This window comes from Vitis vinifera, chromosome 12, assembly GCF_030704535.1.
Source record: "Vitis vinifera cultivar Pinot Noir 40024 chromosome 12, ASM3070453v1".
Taxonomy (NCBI): domain Eukaryota; kingdom Viridiplantae; phylum Streptophyta; class Magnoliopsida; order Vitales; family Vitaceae; genus Vitis; species Vitis vinifera.
The window spans coordinates 7,135,878-7,163,264 of NC_081816.1; the positions used below are offsets into that span (position 1 = coordinate 7,135,878).

General features: G+C 30.0%; 1 protein-coding gene across 8 annotated transcripts; it reads right to left on the bottom strand.

Moving 5' to 3' along the window:
- Positions 1 to 3,578: 3,578 nt before the first annotated feature.
- On the bottom strand, positions 3,579 to 10,426 carry LOC100261842 (homeobox-leucine zipper protein HDG2). Of its 8 annotated transcripts, none has more exons than XM_059741193.1 (13): positions 9,905 to 10,426; positions 9,346 to 9,816; positions 8,353 to 8,564; positions 8,116 to 8,233; positions 7,699 to 7,887; positions 7,126 to 7,563; positions 6,912 to 7,013; positions 6,561 to 6,761; positions 6,279 to 6,441; positions 5,848 to 6,119; positions 5,053 to 5,142; positions 4,566 to 4,952; positions 3,579 to 4,007 (listed from the first exon to the last, which is right to left on the bottom strand). In XM_059741193.1, exons 2-12 carry the CDS (start codon positions 9,448 to 9,450, stop codon positions 4,587 to 4,589), a joined length of 2,256 nt encoding a protein of 751 aa, XP_059597176.1. In that variant the 5' UTR covers positions 9,451 to 9,816; positions 9,905 to 10,426; the 3' UTR covers positions 3,579 to 4,007; positions 4,566 to 4,586. The 8 variants fall into 8 exon arrangements, with proteins under 8 accessions (XP_059597176.1, XP_059597175.1, XP_019079350.2 ...); XM_059741192.1 differs by having other exon boundaries at positions 5,047 to 5,142; positions 9,905 to 10,348; XM_019223805.2 differs by having other exon boundaries at positions 6,267 to 6,441; positions 9,905 to 10,348.
- Positions 10,427 to 27,387: the final 16,961 nt, after the last annotated feature.

The window sequence follows — 27,387 nt, forward strand, 5'->3', positions numbered from 1 at the left end:
CCTTTAATCCAGGATAGTTAATTCAAACTTAATTTAACCTTATTTTAATTGATCAGATTAATTGGGTTAATTGAGTTATATGATTCAAAATTGGGTTTTTATGGAATTCAAATAGGTTTTCGGCTTTTAGCTTGGCATATATAATTGAAGAGAAAAGTATTATTAAATATATACAAGTCCCAAAAGTTATAAAATGTTTTAATTGAAAGTAAAATTGTAATTTTTTTACATATTAAACTCAGAAGTTTTTCTAATAAAATTTTCTAATCATAATTAAAATTAAAAGGATGATTTGAATTCCTATTGGGGCTCTCTCTTAATCTACTTTTTAATCATAAATATTATATCAAAATTATACATGTACTAATATAGTTTAATGTCATTGAAATTTGAAATCATAAAATTAAATAGTGTAAGGCCCATGTTCTACAAATCTTAAATTAAAACCGTCCTTTTTTTTTTTTTTTTTACTTTTTTTTTTCAATTTTACATCACAATTGGAGACAGAAATCCTCGATCATGATGCCTTTCATGTCCAAGAAGGGAAGGCATTTAATTTGCAAATGACGATATTGATTAAGAAATTCAAATTGTTACCTTAAGAAATTTATATTTGTTACCAATAACGTTCTCATATTGGATTTGATTGCTGCCAAAAAATCTGCACTTTTGTCTTTGGCAAGCTGTTTGGAAAACTAGAAAAGTAGGCAATCGGAACTTGAATTCTACCTTGAAAATTTCTTGTCTCATTCATTGAATTCTACCTTGAAAATTTCTTGTCTCATACATTAATGCACCAATGCATTGGCCAATTCTTGATTTGTACTAACATTAAATAGACACGACCCTTTTGAGTTAAATAAAATTAGATTGTTGGGTAATTGTTTTTAAAAATAGTTTTGAAAAATAATTTTTGAAACGTATTTTCAAATGTTTTGTAAAATAAAATTTATTTAGAAACCTGAAATATTTTTAACATGTTTTTAACATTTTTAAAAATAAATTTTATATTTAATGTTTTATTTTTAATTATTTTACATATTTGTATAATAATTTTTTAAAACAATACTAAAAAAGTAAGTGAAAATAAAATAAAAAATTAAAGATACCTTGAAAATTTCTTGTCTCATACATTGAATTCTACCTTGAAATTTTCTTGTCTCATACATTAATGCACCAATGCATTGGCCAATTCTTGATTTGTACTAACATTAAATAGACACAACCTTTTGAGTTAAATAAAATTAGATTGTTGGGTAATTGTTTTTAAAAATAGTTTTGAAAAATAATTTTTGAAACGTATTTTCAAATGTTTTGTAAAATAAAATTTATTTAGAAACCTGAAATATTTTTAACATGTTTTTAACATTTTTAAAAATAAATTTTATATTTAATGTTTTATTTTTAATTATTTTACATATTTGTATAATAATTTTTTAAAACAATACTAAAAAAGTAAGTGAAAAAAAAAAAAAAAATTAAAGATACCTTGAAAATTTATTGTCTCATACATTGAATTCTACCTTGAAATTTTCTTGTCTCATACATTGAATTCTACCTTGAAAATTTCTTGTCTCATACATTAATGCACCAATGCATTGGCCAATTCTTGATTTGTACTAACATTAAATAGACACATCCCTTTTGAGTTAAATAAAATTAGATTGTTGGGTAATTGTTTTTAAAAATAGTTTTGAAAAATAATTTTTGAAACGTATTTTCAAATGTTTTGTAAAATAAAATTTATTTAGAAACCTGAAATATTTTTAACATGTTTTTAACATTTTTAAAAATAAATTTTATATTTAATGTTTTATTTTTAATTATTTTACATATTTGTATAATAATTTTTTAAAACAATACTAAAAAAGTAAGTGAAAATAAAATAAAAAATTAAAGATATTATTTGAAAATATCCCATTTTTTCTTTTTAATAACATAAATAGAAAATAGTTTTTAATTACCAACTAAGTTTTTTTATTTTTCTATTTAAAAAATAATTGACAAATAAATCCTTAATTTTTTTTCTAAGTTTCCTGGTATTATCGTACACTCATCTGTTGTAATCTGACATATTGTAAAGTTGAATGCTATTGAAAATCAAGTGAAGGGCCTTTAATGAGTATAGTCCTCATGTTTCAAAATGTGTTACGACTTACATGAATCATACCTAAAAAATTCAAATAAATGCAGTAGAATGATATTTTTCTTTATGTTGTTATTATTACCATCATTTTCTTGGTACATTAAGGACATGTCACGTATATATCAGTACACCTTGTTACATAAATTTGTCGCATTTTGTCCATTCATGCTGGAAGAACTATTAATGCATTCTGTGACACAAACAGCACTTTATGCACACTGATATCTAAGCAAAAAGCCTCCCAAAAAATTGTTCAAAAAATAGATTACATTTCATAGAATATGATAAAATTCAAATGACTTAATTAAGATTAAATGAACTTAATTGCTAATTTTTTTAAGCTATTATTTACCATGAAGTTTACTTTAGAATGAATATTATTATTACTGAAAATTGCTTCCAAAACAATCTAAAAGTAAAGATTAAATAGAGTGTTTTAGCATACTCTTTCTTCTATGTATGCATGTGTATCTGGGCACACCGACAAGAGAACTGACATATCATGAATGATTTCCCACCACGTGCTGTATATGTACGCTGATCGACTGCATGTGCAGGCAGTGGTCACTATTAGGCACCAACTTTTAGATTGCAGTTCCAGTTGTTTTGCAATATCTTTAGAAGCCCAACTGGTCAATTTCTTCCAAACTTGCTCCAATATCACCGCCTGATATTCAGGTTTTCAAAATCTTTTACTATTTCCTCGAGTCCTCGGAAATCTTCTTCTTCTTCTTCTAAAATCTTTTATATGTCCTTGAGCTTCACTCTATGGAGTCTACAAAACCAGTAGTACCAGATGAGTGATTGTGGAAGAAGAAGAAGAAAAGGATGTTTGATTCTTCATGGGGTTTTCTTCATAGGATGATTGACTCTTTATGGGTTAAAGAAGAAGACTGAGGACGATTGATTCTTCATGGGTTTTCCTCCAAGGATGAATGATTCTTTATAGGGTTTTCGGGTATGTTTCTGGGCATGATTCTGATTTATTTTCACTCTACTTGCGTGGCAATTACTTTATTGATATTAATACAATCCAATCATACAAAGGGAGCATACTAATTTATGTAATTAGTTTTTTACTATACTTATGTCACGACATACACAAAACATCCTTCTTGTTCTCTTCTTTGCTTGTCTCCTTCAAAGCTTTTGGGTTGAATTAGATATACTGGATGTGCATGTAATGACAAATTGTTAGCATTGAATATGTAATGAATCCTCCCAGGGAGCAATTAGGGTTCTAAGAGACATGGTACTGTATGTTTCCTGATCTTAATCAAGTTCTAATCCCATAGTAAGGCTTCAAATTTATAGGCCATGGCTGCCTTACAGTACTGAAAGGAATAACCCAATATTTAGCATTTCCCATCACCACCTCATCACACCCCCACATCAACTTTATGTAAAGGAGAGCAACCTAAAAGAGAACATGAGACACTAGAAGCAAAGCATTAAAATGGGAAAAAGAAGCCAATGTCTGCTAGTGGGTGTTAGCTCTTCAACCCACTACTTAAAAAAAAACACACACACACAAACAACAGGAGATTTAAGTAGGAAAAAAGGTTGGACAGAAATGAAGTATTAAAACCCTAACCCTAACCCTAATTGACAAAGTTAGAAAGGTGAGGGGAAGCTCAAAACTATGTGACTTATATGAAACTCATTGTACTTTGTTTTGGGAAGTCAATACCCGAACCTCGAATCCTTGCAAATTCTTAATGAAATAAGGTAATTGTCTTTTCCATCTTGGGACAATACCAGTAAGGTGCGCTCTTGACTTCTCCCCATCTTCTATAAGCTGAAAATCCTCCTCACCTTTGTTTCTTTACCTGCTTTCCTTTTCTCCTTCTTGAGTTCATAACTGCATCAACATTAAACAAGCATTGAGAGAATGAATCTGAAAATACAGAAGAATAAAGGCTCAGTGATAGTGAAATAAATGCATTAATGAATGCCCAAGATGTGAGGGAATATTAATGATTTCCTGTGGGTTTCCACTTCTTTTCTGATCTTCTGCCATCTCAATCAATTATAGAATTGACTTCCATGGAAGCAGTGAAGTCACTGAAGGGTGTTCTTATGAGACCAAAAACTGAAATCTAAAAGAGCATGGCCTACTTTTCAAAGGGCACAAACACCATTATAACCAAAATTTGTAAGAAATGATCATTTTCTTACAAAAAGGCTCATAATTGATGCATTTTCAGGCTTAATAATCTCAGTAAATCAGAAAGGACTCCAGAAAAATTTCTATCAAAATCTCAGAAGTCTGAGTTAACACTGAAAAGGCATCAAGTGTGCACTCAAATCTCAGAGGGAAATATTTGTCTACCTAAGAACCCTAAGAACATTAGCTGCTTAAGGAAGAAGATTAAAAGAAATAGCACCATAAAGCTTCACAAATTAGTCCAGAACTCACCAATATTTCAAGCTTTGCAGTTCATGCGTTCTCACACGAGACTGCAGCCTTAATCCTGTCGACAGTGCAAGCGATGAGATTGTTAACAGTCGCAACCGACCCTAGAGAGAGTTTTGCCGTTGGAACCGAATCAACCAATATCTGAAATGCCACGGTTAGAAGAGATCCTCCAGACCCAACTTCACCTATGACTCCTCCATGAGCTGTGGTTCCATCTGGAAGAATTGCAAATCCTGAGGGAAGAAGAGCAACATAGTCTGGATCCCCTCCATTCAGTACCATGTTCATGGCAACAACATCGACAGGAGCATAAATCACGAAAGAGGCTGTTGAATCAGTACAGCTTTCTTGCAATATCAACATGTTGCTCTGGCTTGAATTTGCACTCTAGAAATGTTCACAATGGTTAAGCATGTTGGTTGAAGGACACAAGCACTAAAATAAGAACAAGAACTAGAAAATTATAGAAATATTAACCTACATTTACCCGTAACAGAGATACACAGTTGCCTGTGTCTTGACCATTCGCTATATGTGCCATTTCTTGAACAACCCCACCATTTGAGAGAATATCCCACTGCAGATATAAGACACGAAGTAGTGAATAGAAAAAATCAATAAACCAAGATTATTTCAGATGATTTTATGCCACTGAACTAGTTTTTACTTAGCAAAAGCACATGAACAATTTAAATATACCAAATCTAAGAGCAAATGAATTTACATTATCCTCTTCACAATTAATTAGACCCAAGTCCAAATGCACTATTTATGGCTTCTCTCTATAATTGACTGTTGCCCATTAATTGTCTGCTGCATATCTATTTAGCATGGAAGCAAGCAATTAACCAACTGTTAATAACAACTTATGTTTATTAGAAAGTTAAGTCATGTTGAAATATATTCAATTCCAAAGCTTAAAATGGACAATGTCTTATGATACGGCATTATTTCAAAGTATGATCATAAGCAAATTTGACTGATCAAAAGCTAAAAATTCTTGGAAGGACACTTATTTTATTTGTCCAAACTGCAGTACCATTAAATACTAATCATTTAATTTCCTGAGGCCAGATGACATCAAGTTATTAGAAGGGTGATCTATATTAGATATTTATTAATAGGCTAGTAATTTGCATATGCAAGCCAACTAAAGACTAAATGGAATAAGGAGTAATGCAAATGACTTTTGTACAAGATTGTACAAAATGAAGTTAGGATAAACATCAAGTTAATTAGGAATCCAATTATCCCAAACATATTTAATCTCTGACAATCATACCTCGCTGCGAGAATTCTCATCACGGAGAAAATCAAATACTCTCTTTGGCGGAACTGGAAGCCAGAATGAAGTAGCAGCACTTAGCACAATCCCAGGAGGCCTGCCTGGATCGTCCACGCTCTTCCGGGTCATAACCCTAACATCATCAGCGCCACTTCCAGATAGGGTCGTCCATGTGTGGGCTGTAGAGGCACTCACTCCAGCACAAAAGCTTATCACCATTCTTTCAGCCAGCTTCAACATACTTTTTCTCCCTTCTTGACTTGTTATCACTGTGCAGTGACAATTATATAGGTTTAGTAATAATCGTTCTACATATGTTGTTGCCTAAATCCTTAGAATTCAATTGAAATTCATTGGTATTGGTCTTTATGATATAAATTTAATGTGGGAAAAATACAACAAAATAAAATTACTACCACCAACTTCACCCGTAGGAATGTTTGTTGCCATGGCACTTGCAAGACGCTCGCATTGGCGGTCTAAAGTAGCGACCCATCTTTTCGCCCCAAATGCAAGACCAGAGTTAACTAACTGCTTATATATATTATGAACACCTCGATCATCAACTTCAACATGCTCAACCCATGTAACCTAAGGCATAAAAGGCCATCAGAAAATTAAATGAGAGAACTAATTAGTATTAATGTGTTGAAATTCAGTACTGGCTAGAGTAGTTTTTTAGTGGCATTTAGTTATGATCATTTATTTACCTTTGAATATCCATTAGGCATTTCTTGTATTAAACATCCAGATGGCCTTCTTCGACATCTCACCACCGGACTAGGACGTAAATTGTCCAAGGAAACGTCAACCACTGCCCAAGTTCCATCAGCATGCTGCTTACAGTACCTCACAAAGTAACTCTCTCTAGTAGGAACTAGAGGTGAAGGTACTTGGAATTCAGCTGTCATCTGGAAATAAAACAAGTATGTATTAAAAACAAATCTTTTAAGAGTACATATGTTGGGATTAATTTTTTTTTTCTTTGTTTTCCTGGATCCTTCTAAGCTTGTTACAAGCGATGATTGCGGAAAAACATTCAAGTTCTATTTTATAATTACCACTTGAAAGGCTCCGTTATAGTTCCCTGCAACTCCAGTTGATAGTACTTCCAGGGTCATAGCTCTTGAAACAATGCCGGAAAACACGGTAGACCACTGGTTCTGAAGAATGAATATCAAACAGTTGGAAAAGTGAATTAGGCATAAGGACTAAGCTTGCTCAACATTCAATATCTACATAATCTTCAATAAAAGGAATTAAATTAAAACCTACCACATCCATGAGAATCTCAACCAGGCTAATATGGTTCATGATAACGACAGCGGTTTCTCGCGAGGCTTCACACTTAAATCCTGGAGGTTTTGGTCCAATTCCCCTTGGGAATGACCTGATATATTCATCTTCGCTTAGTTCGGTGGTTGTGCCATCAAGGCTTGGAAGCCACAAGGGTTCCCCCATCTGAGCCATTCGGAATAGCTCCTCCATAGCTGCAACTGCAAGCTCAATTATCATTGGTTTGTCAGCTTCAGTCGGTCCATTGATTGACCTAAGAAGGTCACTGGCTCCAAACAGCTCGCCTCCTAATCCTGGCTGTGCCCCAAAGTTTCCAACCCCTAGATCGAGGGGACGGGTGGGAACCTGAGGAATAAGAGGATAGTTCACTACTGGTTTGCCAACATACTTTGCAGCAATTGCCGAGATCCGATCAATCTGAAAACCAAACCAAAATAATAATAATAATAATAACAATAAAGAAAAGAAACATCAAGCTTTAGAACCTCAACAAAATGTTCTATAAATACAGATACAGAATTAACTAAATTCCTAAATCCTTCTATTCTATACCTCTTCCCTCAACCTAGCATTCTCCAATCTCAGATGATGTTCATCAAATGACATCTCTCCTATAGCAGTCGGGCCTCCGCAATTAGGACAGGAAGCGTTGCTCAGAGCTTCCCGGTACCTCAAATTCTCTGTACGGAGCTTTTCATTCTCGCTGCGAAGCTGTGTGTTCTCATGGCGCTCATGCTGGGTCTGTGAGAATATATAGAAATCACAAAAGAAGGTATAAAACCCATTAGCACAAAAAAGAAACCTAGGCTGGGTTGACTAATGCAAACCCGTTACTTTCCATTACAGAAAACTACAAAGAGACCGTAACGGCCCCTTGAAACAAGATAAGGTGCAAAAATCATATCGTAAATAGTGTGTGAAGAGTTATATTAGGACAGCACAAGCTGTGAATATGAAGGAAATCTATACCTTCATCTGGGTGCGCTTGTTTTGGAACCAAAATTTGACCTGCAAGGGCTCTAACCCTAATTCACGGCTCAGCTCCTTCCTTTGCTTGTCATCTGGGTGTGGACACTCCTTGAAGAAACTAAGTGCAAAAACAAAAAGATGAAATATCAGAGATCCTTCTTCATAGAAACAAAAAAAGAAAAAAAGAAGAAGAAATAGAATCAGTTGGTAGATTTTGGTTTTAGTTTTAGAACTAACGCTTCCATTTCCTGGATCTGATGCTGAGTGTGGCGATGGTAGCGCTTCTTCTTGGGGCGTTGGTTGGGATCTTGGTCATCTCCGGAGGCACCTTCATGGTTTTCACTGCCAGATTTGCTGTCAAAATCATCCTCTCTGAGCCTGGCGATTTCACTTTCCGATGTGTTTTGAGTCATGTCGAGTGGGTGAAGCTGGCCGTCCATCATATTTGGCTGGAACATATCTACAGATCTTTAAGATTCCGAAGCTTATGGTTTTTCAATCTAACAACAGAATGGAAATTACCACTCAAAAGAAAGCAAAACGAAAAACATCTCCACTTCATAAAATAAACGAGATGAAGATCTGCAGATATAAGAAGAAGCCAAGACCAAAATGGAAGGCAAGCAGATGGAAACCCTAATTTGATATCTCTACATGAAAACAAAGCAACCGACCTGATTTTGTAGGGCAAAAATATTTCTATTTGTCTATACATCGTTTCAATTTTTATTTTTATTTTAAAAACATATGCTACAATATATTTATAAAAAAAAATGAGCCACCAGAGAAAAAATGAAGAAGAAGAAATATTTATAGGTCTGAAATCTCTCTCCCCCTCTTTCACTTTTCCTCTGTGTGTGTGCAGAAAACTTTTAAGCGGTTTTCGAATATCGAGAAGGATTTTGCTTGAAATAGAAAATTAGTCTTGCTAATAGATAATCACTAAGATAATCGGTCTTTTTTTTTTTTTTTTTTTTTGTTTTGAAGTCTTTCACTGTAATGGAAGAAGAGTTGGAAAAAAGATCTGCTGTGTCGAATGTTGTGAGGAGAGGAGATGATAAAAGTGAATCGAAAACCCATTAATGCAACAACCACCACCGTCCTAGAAAATGAAAACTCAAGTAGATTTGTCAAAGAATCAGAGAGAGAAAAAAGCAGAAAACCAGATCAAAGGGCATTTAAACTCCCGTCCATATGAGAATCACAGCAAGAGAGAAGTTGAGTTCTGACCTGGCCAAGACTGAGTCCTGAGGAAGATCCATAAGCAGCAACATTCCCATTTCTTCCCATCATTGACGGCATATGGGTCGCCGGAATCATAATTCCTGCCGGCATATTTCACACCCAGAAGCCCTAACCAGCCTCAATAAGTGGACTTTCTCTTATGTTATAGTGGGTTTAAGGGCAGTGCTTTGAGAGATTCTCTGCAGCTATCTGAGCAAGCAAATGGGATTATTACAAGTAACAAACAGGCAGTGCTGACTATGGTTTTTGCCTTTGAAAAAGAGGTCTCAAAGTCTATCTCTTAATACGTGCCAGCCCACCAGAAAGCGAGTAGGGTTGACAATTTTTTTATACGGCCTTTGACAGTCTAAAACCAGACTAATTTCAACAAAACGAAAAAAAAAATGTAACCCCCACGAAGATCTCGGAGAATCCAACTATGCCCTAATCTCCCTTTCTCTCTCTTCCTCCCAATATCTGCAAGGAAAACATAAAAAAACGTAAAAAAGAGTAAAAATGGAAGGAAAAAACTTCCAAAAATAAAGAAGATAGAATATAGGCTTACTGCAAAACAGCCCATGAGCAGACAAGGCCCCGGATCCATCGCGTGGCCGGAGAAACCAGTGTTTATGGACCCAGAAGAGGGTCTCAGGATGTGAGGTCTGGAGCTTTTATGGAGAGAGCAACGACCGCTAGGGATAGAGATGAAGAGAGAGAAAGGAAAAGGGAAGGAAGGGGAGAAGAAGACAGAGAATCAAGAAAGAGGAGGCAATGGAGAGGTGGAGAAAAAGAAGGAGAAAGGGGGAACAGATGGAGAAATATGTGGCAGCGGGGAGTAATTGCAGAGGGTATAGAGATGGTGCAATAGCATTTATGGTGGAGAGGTGTAATTGTAATGAAAGAGAGAGAAGAAGAAAGAGAGATGAAAGAGCGAGCATCTGATATTTAATTTTCCTCTACGAGTGAATATGGTGAAATGAAACGAATGACGGCTACCAAACACCATAATTTTCCACCTCCAAAAAACTTTCAATATCACTCCCTTTTAACATAAACTTATTTTTTTCTTGACTAGGTTTTGAAAATATCCATAGACCCAGATGGTGTTCTTGATCGAATTTATAAGGCTTAGAGCCTCTTCTCAACACTACAAACTAGAAATACTTTTAATCAAAATCACACATCACCCACCCACAGTGAGACTCCATATATGGAATTTTACAAGATGATATATTATTTCTGTATTAATTCGTGTCAATAAATTCATGAGAAAATAAAATATATATACATATTTTGATTTATATAGACAGTTCACGGGCTACTTTAAATTCCATGTCTTTTAAATGCTAAGTGTGTGGTTGATTATCTGGTTTTTGGCCATTTCTAATTAATGGGTTGTATCAAGGAGGATTCTCACAATAAATTTGATTGCCTTGTTTGAAATCTGAGGAAAAAAATGGTATGCAAGAAGTCATCCACATTTAAGATAAACCAGCACATATTGAAAATTTGTGTCTTATTGTCAAAGCTTCATGTATAGTATAGTTGTATTCCATGGGACTATTACAAGGTTTCTTCAATATTGTTAACTTCAAGGTAATTAGGGATGAAAGATGAGTAAAAATTCAGGCACTTGTCTCATTTTTAGGAAGTTCAAATTGCAAAAATTGCAAAAATTTTCTCATTTTGTTCCAAAATACCATAAAAGTTTGAGGAACAAGAGGTTGGATTTTGTGATGACAAATCTTATTTTAACAAAGAAAAAATATGGCATATAGGGGAAAATTTTTAATAGTTCATGTGGCATGATGGCAAAAGAGATTAACTACCATTTTAAGATCATACTATATGAGCATTTTGCATGCGTCTTCTTCCAACAAGAATAATGTTTTTTCGGTCTGGAGCAAATAATTCAAAAAAATCGATTCCAAATGTTGAGATAATGGTTTTCCCATAACATTTATCAATTTTTTTTTCTTGTTTTATGAGCTAATACCATCCAAAATTTTGAAGCTATAAACTCTTTGATGCTTCTCTTAAGTGTAAAATTCGAACTCAAAAATATCTTTTGAATTTAATGAACCCTAAAAAAAATTATTGAATATAAATCAGAAATTAATGAATTTAACCATTATCCTTCCTAAGTATAAGGCATTCATTATTATAAAGAGGATTAAAAAAACTGTGTAAATTTTTTTCTTATTTTTTGAGCTAATACCATGCAAAATTTAGAAAATATGAACTCTTAGATGCTTCTCTAAAGTGTAAAATTCGAACTCAAAAATATTTTTTGAATTTAATGAACCCTAAAAAAATTACTGAATATAAATCAGAAATTAATGAATTAGATCCTTATTCTTCTTAAGTATAAGGCAATCATTATTATAAAGAGGATTAAAAAAATTGTGTAAAATTTTTTTCTTATTTTTTGAGCTAATACCATGCAAAATTTCATAAATATAAACTCTTTTGAGTCTTCTCTAAAGTGTAAAATTTGAACTCAAAAGTATTTTTTGAATTTAATGAACCCTAAAAAGGATTTATTGAAATACAAATCAGAAATTAATGAATTTAACCATTATTCTTCCTAAGTATAAGGCATTCATTATTATAAAGAGGGATCAAAAAATTGTGGATATACGCAAGGATGAGAATGTAGGCCACCATGCTAAGGAATGAAAAACTAAATGCTGACCTTGAATATTAATTGTGAAGGGCTCATTGGCCCACTCTTCCATCTACCTCTGCTAGGAATGTCAAGTTTATGTAGGAGGCACAAAGGGATCATTTGAATTTTTTCGAAGTAAATGGTTGTGAGAATTTAAATTTCAAGAAAATATTGCAGTGATGCTGGGCCCTTTTTGAACACTAAACCACAACCTATATATGGCAAATTCATTCCTTTTTTCTAAAAGATTTGTTCTCAATTAAGATAAGATATTGTTTGATATGATAGTGTGGTCGTCTTTGTGACCAAAAATATGTGCAACATAGCGTGAAAATGTCCAACTTTCTTGATTGAGAATAGCAATTCACTTTTGATATTTTTACGTGGACTTAATAGTTAAATTTGTTAAAAATACATTTCGACTCTAAATAATTCAAAGATTTGTCATGTGAGAATTTTCTAACCTTGTATATAATAAGCTCCTCTTGTGAGTAATTATATAATTTTCAAAGCATATAAGAAAATATCAACGAAAGTAATTTTAAAAAAATTATTTTTAACAACAATTTTCAAAAATTGTTATATAATGTTTTATTGTCCTAAAATCTTTTTAGAAACTTAAAATGTTTTAAAGATTTTTTCTATACTTTTAAATATATTTTAAAATAATTTTTATCTCTAGTATTTCATTTTTAATAATTTTTCATATTTGTATTATTATTTTTCAAAATCATCCTTAAAACAAGTATAACGTTCTCTTAAAACACTATTTTCTCTATTTAAGAATTGAGAAACCATTTTTTATTTTCTAATCATCAAATGTGTGGGTTTTTGTTTTTTTTTTCTTTTGTTCTTGAGAGTAGAAAACTATTTTCAAAAATAGTTTCCAAACAAGACTTTATTTTGCCGACTAATAATTTTTAGTAGTATTATTTTGAGTATATATAGATCCAAATTATTTTCTTAAGGAAAACAATTAATCATCCTCAAACAACTAATCATCCTCAAACAACATTTTCATAATTCCTTTTACCGTTATACTAGATTTTATTCTTAATAGAAAGAAATTACAAAATAAAGTATCTATATATTTGATTGAAAGAAGAACCGTAGTAATCTTCAAAATCAAACATTATAACATCTTTAGAAAAATCTAATCTTCAAATAAAAAAACTCCAAATTACAGATACCTTTAATTTTGAATTAATTAATTTATTGTTCTATTTATTTCTCTAAAAATATATGACGATAAATACAAATATTAAGCTACTATTCTTACTAGATTGAAAAACATGTAACAAGGGGATACCATTAGAGTATTAGACTGGTTAGTTTGGTACTCTGAGGGGGTAGCGACCGTACGTTTTTTTATAACTAGGGTGTTCTCCCTGGATTCCTAGTGAGTTGAAGCTCAACTGCACACCCTCCGGGCCTCCCCCTACAACCTCTTTCTGCATTCTTCCATTAAATGACCTCTGAGTCATGCAGGCTCTGCATGCCAAACCCCATTTACTACCTTCATGCCTCTCTTGCCTTGCCCTCCCCCCCACAACCACATATCCCATGTTTGCTAACATCTCTCTTCAACCCCTACCAGTGAAAGAACAACAAAAATAATTTGTCCAAATGCTTCTTTGAATGCCTTTTTATTTTATTTTGGCATGCTTAAGGAGATGGTAATGGTAATTGGATTTTAAGAGTCATTTTTATTTTATTTTTGTTCTTTTGAGTTCAATTTTGAGCCTATTTCATAATTGTTTTTTAAAACAGTTTTAAAAAATAATTTTTGAAAACCGTTTTCTAATCTTTTATAGAACAAATGTATGTTTGAGAATATAAAATATTTTAAAATTATTTTCTATATTTTTAAATATCTTTTAAAAATAACTTTTATATATAGTACTTTATTTTTAATCATTCTTAATATTTTTCATTATAAAATAATTGAAAACAATCAAAAGATGTTCTCTAAAAATATTTTATTTTTTGTTTTTAAAAATAAAAAATATTCTTTTATTTTTTTGGTTTTGAGAACAGAAAAATATTTTTTAAAACCAAACTGATCTTTTGTTTTTTGTTTTTGTCTTGATATTTCTAATAATGTTGCTAATTGCGGAGTTAAAAGTTATATTTAAGGGGATTTTTTGAAGTGCTTATATGAACCCTCTTATTCAACATAGTAATTTGGATTAATATTAGATAAGAGTTTTTGTTTAACATTGCAAATGACTTGAAAGTAAGGTTTTTTAATTATTATTCTCAATAATATGGATTATGGCATTAAAAAGACCCTAATCCCAAAGTCCATATTTTATGCAAAAATCCTTTTAATAAATAAGAATTTATTTACAATATTCGTTCTCTTACTTGGGCACCCTCTCCTATTTCACATATGGAACTTCTAACCAAAATCAACAATAAAGTACTTTATTTTTTAAAATATTTTTTAATTAAGACTATATTTGGTTCTAAAAAAATTTGAAGGAAAATGCAATAAAAAAAAAATAAAAAGAAAGAAAAAGTGAATGAAAATAAAAAATGGATTTCCAATCAATAAATTATTTTTTATATCATTTTAAACTCATTTTACTCATTTTAATTTATTTATATAAAAATTAAATAATTTAAAATATATAAATTTCTAACTAATTTTAATTATACTTGATTTTTTTTTTTCCATAGATAAACTAAACATAAGAAAATAATTTTTCTGGACTTTTTTTTTCCATAGTGATTTCTAGAAACCAAACATAACCTAACTTTTTCTAACATTTTTAGATGGTGGCATTTGGGTTAACTCGATAAGGCTAAAAATAGGATTTTTAGTATATGTAGAAAATTGTTTCATGCAAAGAAACGTCCATAATTCCAAAATTTACTTCTTTAAGAATTAGACTTAATTACATTTCAATTTTTGCTTAACCTTTTTGCTTGTAGTTAAAATTTAGAAATATTAAATTTTCTTAATTTAATGATACCACCATACATTCTATAACATCAAAAGTATTTATACAGGAAAAGTTTTAAGAAAAAAAAAATGATAAATCATGGGCAAAAACGTTACTTACCTCCACCTAAATCTTCATTTTTTAATTAAGTTTAAACCACCAATAAGATTTATTAATGCTTATCTTTTGAATTTAAAAAATACTTTTGAAGTGTTTATCATGTTTTTTTTATTAAATCCAAGATAATATTGAGTATATTCAAACAAATATTTCACATTGCATATTCAATTAATTAATAATAATAATAAAAAAAAAAAAACAATGGTACCAATCACGCATATATTGAACTCCCAATTTCTAACATTGAAAATACATGAAGGACTACACTTTTCTTAGCTTTTGGATTTATCGTCTTTGAAATATGTAATAAAAAACAATTTTTATAGCAATTTTTAGAAACAGTGTTTTATGTTTTTTTAAAACAAAATTATGTCAGAGAGCTTTGAACATTCTCAATCTATTTTTCATATTTTTAAATATTTCTAAAAAATAACTTTTATCTCCAATATCATTTTATTTTAAATTATTTTTCATATTTATATATTATTTAAAAAATTACCAAAAAATAATCAAAATATGTTATTATAAACACATTGCTTCTATAATAAGTTCTAAAAAAAATTGTTTTTTGTCAAAAATTTATCAAACCTTGTTTTAGAGTTTCAAAAACTATTTTATGTTTTTTGAGGATATTTTTAAGGGAGAATTACCCTTAAGGGTAGGTTAGGAAAAAAATTATCGAGAAAGGTGGGTAGATTTGATAATTCTTCTGAAAGCCTAACATTTTTATTAGACAAATTTACCCTGAATTTCCCGAATTCATTTACCAATTGAAAAGTACGTCTTCTTTCACCAACAGTCAAATCAATCTATTTCACAATATTACAACCAAAGAAAATTTTACAACAAATACAAAATAAACAAATGAAAATTATAATCAATTGAGACATATTTTATATAATAAAGAACAATATGTGTTGTATATTAGACATGTTAGGGATATACGAAAAAACCCACAACTGCCTAGTTTCATAAGAAATTTGAAATTTTCAAAATTTTATCTTATCGTAATAATGTTTGTATTTGCATTGTAATTGTAGTGTATTTTTATTGTACCTTTATATTTTTATATAAAAAAATTAATTTTGTAAATTTTTTTTTATACATCATTGGATTACCATCAATAATTTCATGTATTGAAATTATAATAGTGTATTTTTGTTATCTTTTTATAATTTTGATTTGCAAGGATGCTTTATGATAAGAATACAACATGATAGCCTAGAAATGTTAATTCAGTAAAAAAATGAATTCAATATTTTGTCATTTTGGTATATTGTAATGTATCGTAATATTAATATTTTTTCATTGTAACTATATTACATTTATATTGTACTTGTACTTTATAACTGAAGTAATGGTTCTTTTACACAACATTCAAACTACTAGGCATTCAACACATCATACCAAAATAATAAAAGATAAAGTGGTCTCGTACAAAAGGGATTTCAATTTTTAATGAAAATCCAAATATGTTCATAAATACACAAAGAAAGTGGTCCCAAACAAGTATGAAACAATTGAGAAATTTTTTTCTTCTATCATGTCAAACAAGTCTCAACAACAAAACTTAAGTGCAAACCTTTTTTAATGGAAATCAATAATAATCATATCAAACAACTCACCTAGAAAATAAATTAAAAATAAAAATGCATCTTCAATATGACCAAAATAATATAAAAAAATTCAAAAAAAAAATGTAATTTCTTTCTCAAAACCTCCTTTAATATTTTAGATCTACATTGTTAAAATTATTAACATTTTGTTCTTTCAATCTGATTTTTAAATTATTTATTTATTTATTTTGCATAAACTAATGTATTTTTGTTTTTTTGATTTTTTTTTTTAAATCTTTCCTTTAATGGATTTCTTGCTAGATTCACACAAAGAAACAAGTTTTGTGGAGACGGTTTCAAATCATGATCTGAAGTGTTGGAACTTTTTCCTTTTTCCTTTTTTTCTTCTTCAATACCGATAAACTGTAGTTGGGTTAAAAAATACTTTTTTTTTTTTGCTGTTGCTTTTCATTTATTAAAGGTAGTCTTGATATTTAAACAAAATAAGACATTTTGAAGAATTATAATAATTTTATCCTACCCTTAAAAAGAATTATCAAATCTACTCATCCTTCTCGGTCATATTTTTTCCTAACCTAGAGGATAATTTTTCCTATTTTTAAAATCAATTTCCAAACCATTTTTAGAAACAATTCCCACACGTGTACTGAATAATTTTTTTGGGTGTTGTGTTCTCATAAAAGTAAGACCTAGTAGCATAGAACTGTGGGTGTTTGATCAGGTCTAGCTTCTAAAAGTTAACTTACGTCCATTTTCTTCCATAATCAATATTTAGTGGAAAATAAATTTTGAAAGGAAATTAAATGACATTACTCAAAAAGCAAACTAACTTGAGATTTTATTTTATTTTTTTATTTTTATTTGCAAATTTATAAAAATAATAACATGTGAAATTATTATAGAAAAAATATTAGATTGGAAGATAATTTAAAAAAAAACATTTTTTTAATAAAATAAGAGCATTTTCAATTAATATACCCATTAAGTAAATTTGAGAAAAATTAATAAAATAATTACAATTTAATATTTGAGAAAAATTGAAATATAGTAAAACCATACAATTAAATGAATATGGGCTTTGCATTTTGTTAATTACCTATTAATTCAAGTATTATGTTTTTGGTTTTCCATCTACTTTTTATGTTGTTTATTATTTAAATAAGATCACATTGAGAAATGATTCATAAAGCAACTTTATTGATGCATTGAATAATGTGAAATAATAATTCTTATAAAATAAAGATTATTTATATTTTAAATATTTTAAATGTGAATGAGATATTGGCTTAATGGCATTACAAGTTGGTTAATTACTTTTTCCCTCTCTCAATTTAAGACTAATTTCCAAAACTTACTTCTTTTTAATTTAATTCCAAACCTACATTACTTTGACTAACCTCCATCAATACTTCCCAAAAAGAATTGAAGCAACTAAAATTTGAAGTGTTGCATCTCTATTAACATTAATAATTTCATGTCCAAACATTTTGATTATTTTAATATTATTATAATTATAATATTTTGATATTTTTAATTAAATAAAACCCATCATCGAGAGTTCTGTCCAAACATTTTTTAAAGTTGTGTTTAATTTTTAACATCGTTTTGAGTATAAATAAATAAATAAATAAATAATAGGAGTATTGTGTATAAGCAAATTCAAAAATTGACATTTCAATTTTGAATGAAGAAAAAAAAAAAGTGTCCCTTTGTAGAATTGATTGAGACACGACCATGGCACCCTGGGCCTATGGCCACAAATGTCCTTTTCCTTAAAAGAGGGACACAATTGGGTATGGAAAATTAATTTTCACACTAAAAAAGCGAGATGTTTTCATTACTATTAGACAGTGATTATGATTATGTATTGATTTCTTGTACACCCAAACATAGATATAAATATCATGTGTTTTTTGTTTAATTACTGAATATGATGGAAGTTTTCGTTTCATTTTTAAAAAAATTATTTTTGAATTATTTGGAAATATTTCAATTAATTTCTGTGAATTTTATCACAGTGGTTGAAGTAAAACCTTGACTGCGGGTAATTATTGAACTCAATAAATAATGTCTTAGTCCTACTCATGAATTGCAAACTCATGGATTCTTTAAATTTATTATTCATTATTACATTGTTTCTTCACATTATATATATTTTTAGAAATTATGACAAATTCTTGATTAGAATTTGAATCACACTTGACTAGAATATATAGGGTATTTTGATAACTGTTTTCAAAAATAGTTTTTGAGAATAATTTTTGAAAATTGTTTTATGATGTTTTATAAAACACAAGTTTATTTGAAAATCTAAAAAAAATATTTTTAGCATGCTTTTAATATTTTTAAATATGTTTTAAAAATTAAATAATTTTTATGTCTAATATTTTATTTTTAATCATTCTATATATTTATATAATTATATTTTAAAACAACTCTCAACAAATAAGTGAAAACAACACAGAATAATTAAAAAACGTTTTTTGAAAATGCTATATTTTTGTTTTTAAGAATAGAAAACAAAAAATAGTTTTTGGTTATTAAACGTGTTTTTTTTTTGTTTTTTGTTTTGAAGGATAAAAAAATTATTTTAAAAAACTGTTGCCAAAACAACCCATAATTACTCTACATGAAATTCAAAGTTTCATATCATATGTTTATTTTGAATTCAGCAATAAAGAAAAAAAAAAGACAGAATTACTTTTTAGATTGAAAAATTTATGTGATTTTTTTATAAAAATGAAAAGGATTTTATATATTTATATTACCAACCCAATAACTTTTATCCTAATTCATGTTAAAAGCAATTTAATTTTGATAATAATTTCCTATTTCTATTGAGGTAACAAATCATTGAAATGATGAAGCATTTCTAAAATCATATTTATACTCACCAATTAATTAATTAAATTATATTTTTAGAATAAAGAATGTTGGTTTGCCTAAGTAAGTTTTGATGGGTTGAAAGAATGTAAGCATGTCTCACTCTATCCATGCATTTAGGGCACACTACGTGCCACAGTTGACACCATCAATCCTTGTCCTTGCAACCTAACAAGCTTTCCTTAACTTGCACCTTTTTTAATTTTTGCTTCTTAGGTTTTTTGTGATCAATAATTTTATGTGGGTCTCTTTTATTTATTCTTTTAGGGAATAACTTTTTGACCAACTATATTTATTAATTCTTTCTAAACTATTATATTTATTGTGTTCATTAATTAATTATTGACTTTATGAAAGAAAAATAATAATAATAATAATAATAACAAGTTGTGATCCTTGTGATATCTATTAATACCACCATAGCTTGACATGTACAAGCAGGTGAGTGGGGTCACATGCAAAAGTTTCAACCATCAATTTAGAGACCATAGATTATATTTATTTTTTGTTTTTATTATACCCAAACTCTCTTATTTGTTTTTAGTCAATTTTTAAGACAAATGTAAATATTAAAGTTTGGAGTTATCTTTCAAATACCCTTTATTAATAACATAATAGAATTAAGAATATTACTTTTTTTTTTTATTATAATATTCTATCACTATTTTTGAGACACCTTCGATCTTTAGATTTAAAAACCGATTGTTCTTTGCAGTTAACTCATTATCTCTAAAAATTATACATTCTACAATAATTATTGATGTATCACCAGTGGTGGAGCCTGTAGTTTAGTTCAAGGGATAACTTTTTAACACATATACAACTCTTAGCCTATCGGTCCAAACTTGTCATTTTTAGGAAGGATAATAACAATTTTGAGTATTACTCACATAGTTGTGAAAGGCACGCCTAGGCTCGAGGCGACGCAACGCCACTCTCCGGCGCCTCGCCTGAAGGCAGTCGATGCCCCTTCAGGAAGGCACCGCTTAAGCGCGCAAGGCGCTCGCCTCCGGCAAGGCACGAGGCGCTCGCCTGAGTCGCCTCTGACAGTCCGACCAGGTATGCACCCCTCTTTCTCCTTCTCCTTCTCCTTCTTTTTCTTCTTCTTCTTCTTTTTCTTCTTCTTCTTCTTCCTCCCGTCGGGTTGCAGAACTCTCTCCCCTAATTTTTTTTTTTTTAATTTGTGGGACCAAACGACGTCGTTTTAGCCCTTTTTAATTTAAAAGGAAGGGTCCAAAACGACGTCGTTTTGGACCCTGTTCCTTTTAAAAAAAAAAACAGGCCAAAACGATGCCGTTTTGGCCTGTTCCTCCATTCCAGCCCCCTTTTTTGGTCTTTCTCAACCCGAGATCACTCCTAATCGTGCCCTAGCCTCAACCGTGCTGGAGAAGTGAAGAAGAAGAAGAAAAAAATATATATATATATATATATATATATATATATATATATATATATATATATATATATATATATATAGGGGAAAATAGGAGAAAATATATAAGTAAATTAGGGTGCACCTCACTTCACTAAAGCCAACGCCTCAGGTGCGCCTTGCGCCTCAGGCTCCAGGACTACTTTTGCGCCTTGGTGCGCCTTGAGCCTTTTAAAACTATGATTACTCATATGGCTACTTACAACCATTTTTATAAATACTATTAGAATCTCTAATAACTCATTCTAATGCACTTTTATAGTTTATTCTTGAACCATCAAAATTTAATTTGATATTTTCATTAAGCGAAGGAATCTAATGATTCTATTTTTTAACCACTTGAGGAACATTACGTCATTCGTTTTAAACATAAGAGTCAATCACGTATTCTTGTAGAGTTTGAAAGTTTAAGGTAACTTTCTCAATAACATAAAAAAGTTAAATTAGATATTCTTAAATGATCTAATATCTATGAATCCATACATTCAACAAGGTAATAAATCTTTAACATAAAACATCACTATTTAATATCATACCAATAAAATAATATGATTGGTACAAGAAGAATATGATTATGCTATAAAATGCAAATAACACATCCTGACTCATATTACATACTAAAATTTATATCATGTGCTAAAATTTAATGTTTGATATTAAAATTTCAATATGATAACTTTTTCGTCGATGACATTTTCATATTTTCAAAGTCGTTGAAATTAATGTTCATGGAATTTCCATGCAGCTACCTCGTGTTGACCAAGAGCCACGTCACAAGAGAGAATTAATATTTCCAAGGCAAGTGGATACCAAGTAAACAGAAGTCCATTGGAGAAGTCAAAATAAGAATGCCAAGACAAGGGTCCTATGTTCATGTGACTCACAGTGGAATGCTATGACACGCCACCGGTCTCATTAAAGCTTTCCCTTCTTTTCAACTTTTCCTTGCCTTCCTCGAGCACCCAACTCTGAATTATGATCCTTCTGGAGTTGCAAGCACTAGCAACACGTTCCCAGACTTAACATCTTCAGGTCCAACGCCCGTAAGATTTCCCCATCCACTATCAGTAAGTTCAAATTTTATACCTTTCAATGATACTAACTCTCTCATCGTAGAATCTTGATATCTCAAAAGTTCATGAAATTTACATAAAAAGTGTAAGGATTTAGAGTATTTGTTTGTATATATATAACTTAGATTAATAAATTTAGATTAATAATTTTATTTTAATCTTTATAGACTCATGATCATTAGTTTTGATTTAAGATAATTTAAGTATGATTAAGTGTGTATTTGATTTATTTTTCTTGTATGGAATTAATTGTTGGAAAAATAAAGTTTTCTTTAGCAGCACTCAAGTGTAGGGGTGCCAGGCTCCCTTGCGAGCTGTCAAGCAGTGAGGTGATTTTTGAAAAATTTTCTTTAGATGTTGAAAATCAATTTTTCATATTTGAAGCTATCGGAGCTGATTGGACCGATTGGTTAGGGTGCCTTGTAATGTTGAAAACTCACATGTGTCTTAAATTACCGTTGTTATTAATCTTTTATATATTCTCAATACTTTTAAGTGTCTAACTCGCTTTCAAGGTTGAGTTGTAATGGTTGACTGCATCTTTATAAGCCATGTAAGAGTTCATTAAGGAGCACAAGATGCATTGTCGTGGCCGCAAAGACAAGTATATGTATTGACTATTGACTAATACCCATAATTTTTATATTTATAAAGTTTTTGATACATTTTATAAATAATTTTCCATGCACATCATATTTTCCATGTATAATTGTATTATTGTTTTAATAGTTGAATATCACATTCTGATTAAAGAGTTTATAATAGAGAAAAAAAATTTAAATTTTTGGATTTAAAAATCAAGCCCACCTAGTCACCCCTTGGGAATTAGGATAATAATTTTCATTTATATGTATTTTTTTGTTTATGTAAGTGTCAATCATATCAACTTTGATAATCAAGGGTATAAATAAAATAAAGAGGAAAAAAAAAAAGGAAAACTTAGTCTTGTTATGGAAAAACTTAGTCTTTTCATGGGTTTTGAAAATGTCAAAAAGGAGAACTAAGACTTTGATAAAAAGTAGAATAAAATAAAGTTGATTGGATCCTCTGCATTTTATTTCTATATAATTAAGAGTTAGTTTGATATTGATTTTATAAAATGTTTTTAATTTTTTTAATACTTGAAAGATAAAAAATTTCATAGATTAGAAATATTAAAAATACTTATTGGAATCATTATCAAATGCATTTTAAAACTTCATTTGACAGTGATTCTAAAAATTGTTTTTAACTTAAAAAATATTTTTTTTAAATATTAGATATTTGATAAATTTTAAGAAATATCTTTAAAAATCTAAAAACAATCACTTATAGTGATAAAAAAACACTTCTTTTTATTTTTTCTTTAAAAAAATATTTGATAAGTGATTATTCTAAAAACACTTTCAAATAAAACACTTTTGTTAAAAGCATTTTGACTAAAAACACAGTCTAACACACTCCAAAATGCTTATTTGGTTTTTTTTTATTATCCATAAATGATGTTGTAAAATAAATTTTAATAAAATAGGTTCTCATGCAACATTTTAAAATGTGGAAGTATGCATAAGCAAGTCGAATTATCAACACAAGGATTAAATATTACATTTTGGAGTTATATTTTGAAAATATTTTTTTTCAAAGATAAATATAATTATAATATTTTTTAAAAATTAATAAAATAAAAATGTGCATTCGGGTAAAAATATGAAATTTTACAAAATGCTAGTAAATCATATTAAAAAACATGCGACTCGGGTTTGAGAGTTTCATCCAAACATTTTCAAAAGACGGGTTCAATGTTTAACAAGAATATAATATAAGAACTATTACTAAGGCCAAAGCAATTAGGGTAAGGGCATTGACCTCATTTATATGGATTTTTGCATGTCATCCTATCCCATTTGGACTTGAAATGGTCATATGGGTATGGAGTCAATTGAGTTTCTAAAATGCAGAAACTTTCATACTAAGCCTTTCTATGGAAATGGAGGTGTTCTTGGCTATGAATAAGTCAATATGAAAGGATTGAAAGTTTTTCCTTTATTATGTGGAGTTGGTTGAAAACCAGACCATTTCTCACCTTGTGAATCAACCTTAGCTTTAATGGAGTAGGGTCTCATGCTTTCCTTTTCATGCACTAAATATTTTGAAGTAAAAACAGGGCTTGGGCAGTTTTTGGTGGAAAATGGGCCTTAGCATACAATAGAAAAAAACACAAATTACAAAATATGTGGGTCCAAGGGATTAATTGTGCTGATGTTTTTGGTTCCTTCTTCCTTCTTTTTTTTTTTTTGAAAAATAATTTTTTTGGATTCATTATCAGATCCAATCAAAAGATGGGTTGTATGCTTTGATGCTGCTAGGGCAGCCCCATTTTGAATAAGCCACAATTGCCATTTTAGGGGCACTTTCAGATGTGGTCCTAAATTATATGAATGGACATTGAGATGGAAGGGACAATCGGCTTACCTCATGGTACCCAAAAGGTCAACCAATAGGCCAAAATTTTAGCCAGTACCCTGGCAAGTTGGATTGAATTTTGTTTGGACTTTAGTTTATATAACCTTGATATGTATTATATTATTCTTTATGTAAGAATTTAAGTTAATGGGTCAATCAGAACTTGATATGGTATTATAACTTGGTCATACTGAGAGACCCAAATGTTTATTTTATTTATTTTATTAAAGTCGTATACCAAATGTTTATTTTATTTATTTTATTAAAGTCATATACGAGGGAAAAAAAAGGAATATTCATAAGATTGGGCTTTATTTTAAATATTGTTAGTATATCATCTAAAATTAAATTCAAGTTTTTAGGTCAAATTAGTAGCTACACAAATTTATTGAGTTGTTATATTTGAAATAGGCTTGATATGAATTGATTCTCTTTAATTTTATTAAAAAATTCATAATTTAAAAAATATATATAAAAACAAAAAAAAATATTGTTTCTCTATTTTACTTTATATAATAAGTTATTAAGCCTTTAACGAAAAATTTATAATATCGATATTATTCTATAAAAATTATTGTTTTATTTCAACTTCTATCAAAATTGGAAAAAAAAAAAAAAAACCATGTTTAAAATCTCAAAGATCTAGGTGGTTAATTATGGTCAAACTTGTCTTCAGGATCATTTATTATACTTGGGCTAAAATTTGTTTTATGGGATCATTTATTATTTGGGCTAAGGATGGGGTGGGTACACCCTAAGCTTGAGCCTAAAAACTATAGGCCCAGTTGGTAGGAGGGGTAAATGGGGTTAGGCCTCAGGCTTAACCAGTCCAATATGCTGTTCTTCATGAACAAGAAAACTTCTGGAGTCTTCAGTGGGCCCAAATACAAAGGAAATGGGAGAGAATGACCAAACATAATCCAACTAAAACTATATAGAATCTGCAATGGGGCTCATGCCTCTCTCTCTCTCTCTCTCTCTCTCTCTCTCTCTCTCTCTCCATCTCTCCCTCTCTCCCTCTCTCCCTCTCTCCCTCCTCCTCCTCCTCTCTCTCTCTATATATTGTCTAATTCTTATCTATTTTCTTGATGACCAAATAGAAATTGCCACTCACATCCAACATAACAAATACAAAGGAAAAAGGACAAAGATGTAATGAAGTAATTGGGTTCATGCATAATTGCCATATTTAGAATATCTTGTCTTTATGATATAAAAACATTGTAGTCAACTTTTCAAGGGTATTATTCTATTCCAAGTGATGGAAGATACTTTTTCACGTGAACTTGGACATGATTCTATTGTTTGTGAATTGGTTAACACTTTTCTTTAGACATTGGATTTGGTATTTGTGACAAAGGAATAAAATTTAGGGCACCTTTCATTATTTTTATATGGTGTTTGTAGGATCAAATCCATCAATCAAAGTGGACCAAAGTTTAATGCTACATTCTTCACAATATTCTAAACCATACTCTTTAACAAGATTCAATGTATACTTCTCCATTTTACAGAATATTATCAGTGATTTTTAATTTTTCTTTAAAAAATACTTGAGACCCATGTCCACAATTGATGGTGTGAAATGGGTTGAAGTTTTCATGAAATGATCATCTTTTTTTATGGGATTCTTTCACTGCAGGCCTGCTATTCTTCTGGGTGGGCTTCCACTAAGGTCATAGGTAGCCATTTAATGGGCCAAGAAAAGCCCATATCTAAGAGCCCAATGTTACTTTTTGGACAGACATTTACCCACTTTTTTCAGTGAAAATTCAGAAGTCCCAAGAGAACAACCATGGGAAGCAAGGTATCTATTCCCACCAGTAACTGGGCCTGAGTTGATTCTATAGTAGATTGTTTACCAGGCACAGGAGCAGCCATTTGTTGGGGTTGCCACTGCCAGCCCAGCCAACTTAAACTTTATCAAGCTTTACATGTATAGGCTTGTCAAATTAAAGAAGATCCAAGTTGGGCTCATCAAAGTTAATTTCTATGAATATAATATATAAATATTATATTTTACAAAAACATTATTTATAGAAAAGGTAAGGTGAAAATGAAAAAGGAAAAAGTATAATTTCAATTACCTCCCTTCAAATTTTGGTTAAATATACTGTATATATTTTATTATTTTGAAATTTTATCAAATATCTCTTTTATTTTGAATTAAATGAGAATAAGTGGAAATGACAAGCAAGAATAGATTTTGAATTAAAGAGAAATTGAGTGAAAATAAATGAAAATGATAAATGATGAGGTATTTTTTGAAATTTTAAACTTATACTAGCTAAATATGTTTAGTCTAAATCTTAAGGAAAGTGAGTGAAATTTATGTGAAGAAAATAAAATAAAGTAGAACCAAGTATAATATGTCGTGTGTATAATTTGATTTCATTACTTTTTATTCAACATCTCATTTCTTCGTACTTTAATTTTGTTCTTTAATACTTCGATTCAATTAGTTTATATCTAGTCTTTTTTTCTCCTTCTATATTTTTGTCGCATTTGTTTATATATACCTTTGTTTAATGATTTAAATTTCATATGTACATTTAACGGCTGGTGGACAAGTACCAGATTAAAGCCTAGAATTTTCAAATTGCATTTAGTAGATTCAAATATGTCCTTTGAAGAAAATCGATGACAAGAAAAGATTAAAACACATCAAAGCTAGTTTTTGACCATTATTTCAAAGTATTTACACTGAAGGTGGGCCAGAACAATTATAAATCAACTACTAAGGGGTCTATCAATTTTTTTTCCACAAGTGCACATGCCACAAGAAACGAAAAAGTCTGTTAAGTCAAATACTGGGCTTGTTGGGGCTCTTATCAAGCTCACTTAATGAATGCAGGCCATTATGCAAAGGCCAAAGTCTCCAAAATTTATTTGGATTATTAAGTCT

Bases quoted from the DNA above. Each gene is read 5' to 3' on its own strand.
- LOC100261842 (XM_010659009.3), bottom strand. From the start codon at position 9,450: ATGCCGGCAGGAATTATGATTCCGGCGACCCATATGCCGTCAATGATG. The intron at 8,565-9,345 runs GTCAGAACTCAA...GATATGTTCCAG, and splicing joins CAGGACTCAGTCTTGGCCAG to CCAAATATGATGGACGGCCA. The intron at 6,120-6,266 runs GTAGTAATTTTA...GTCACTGCACAG, and splicing joins TCCTACGGGTGAAGTTGGTG to TGATAACAAGTCAAGAAGGG.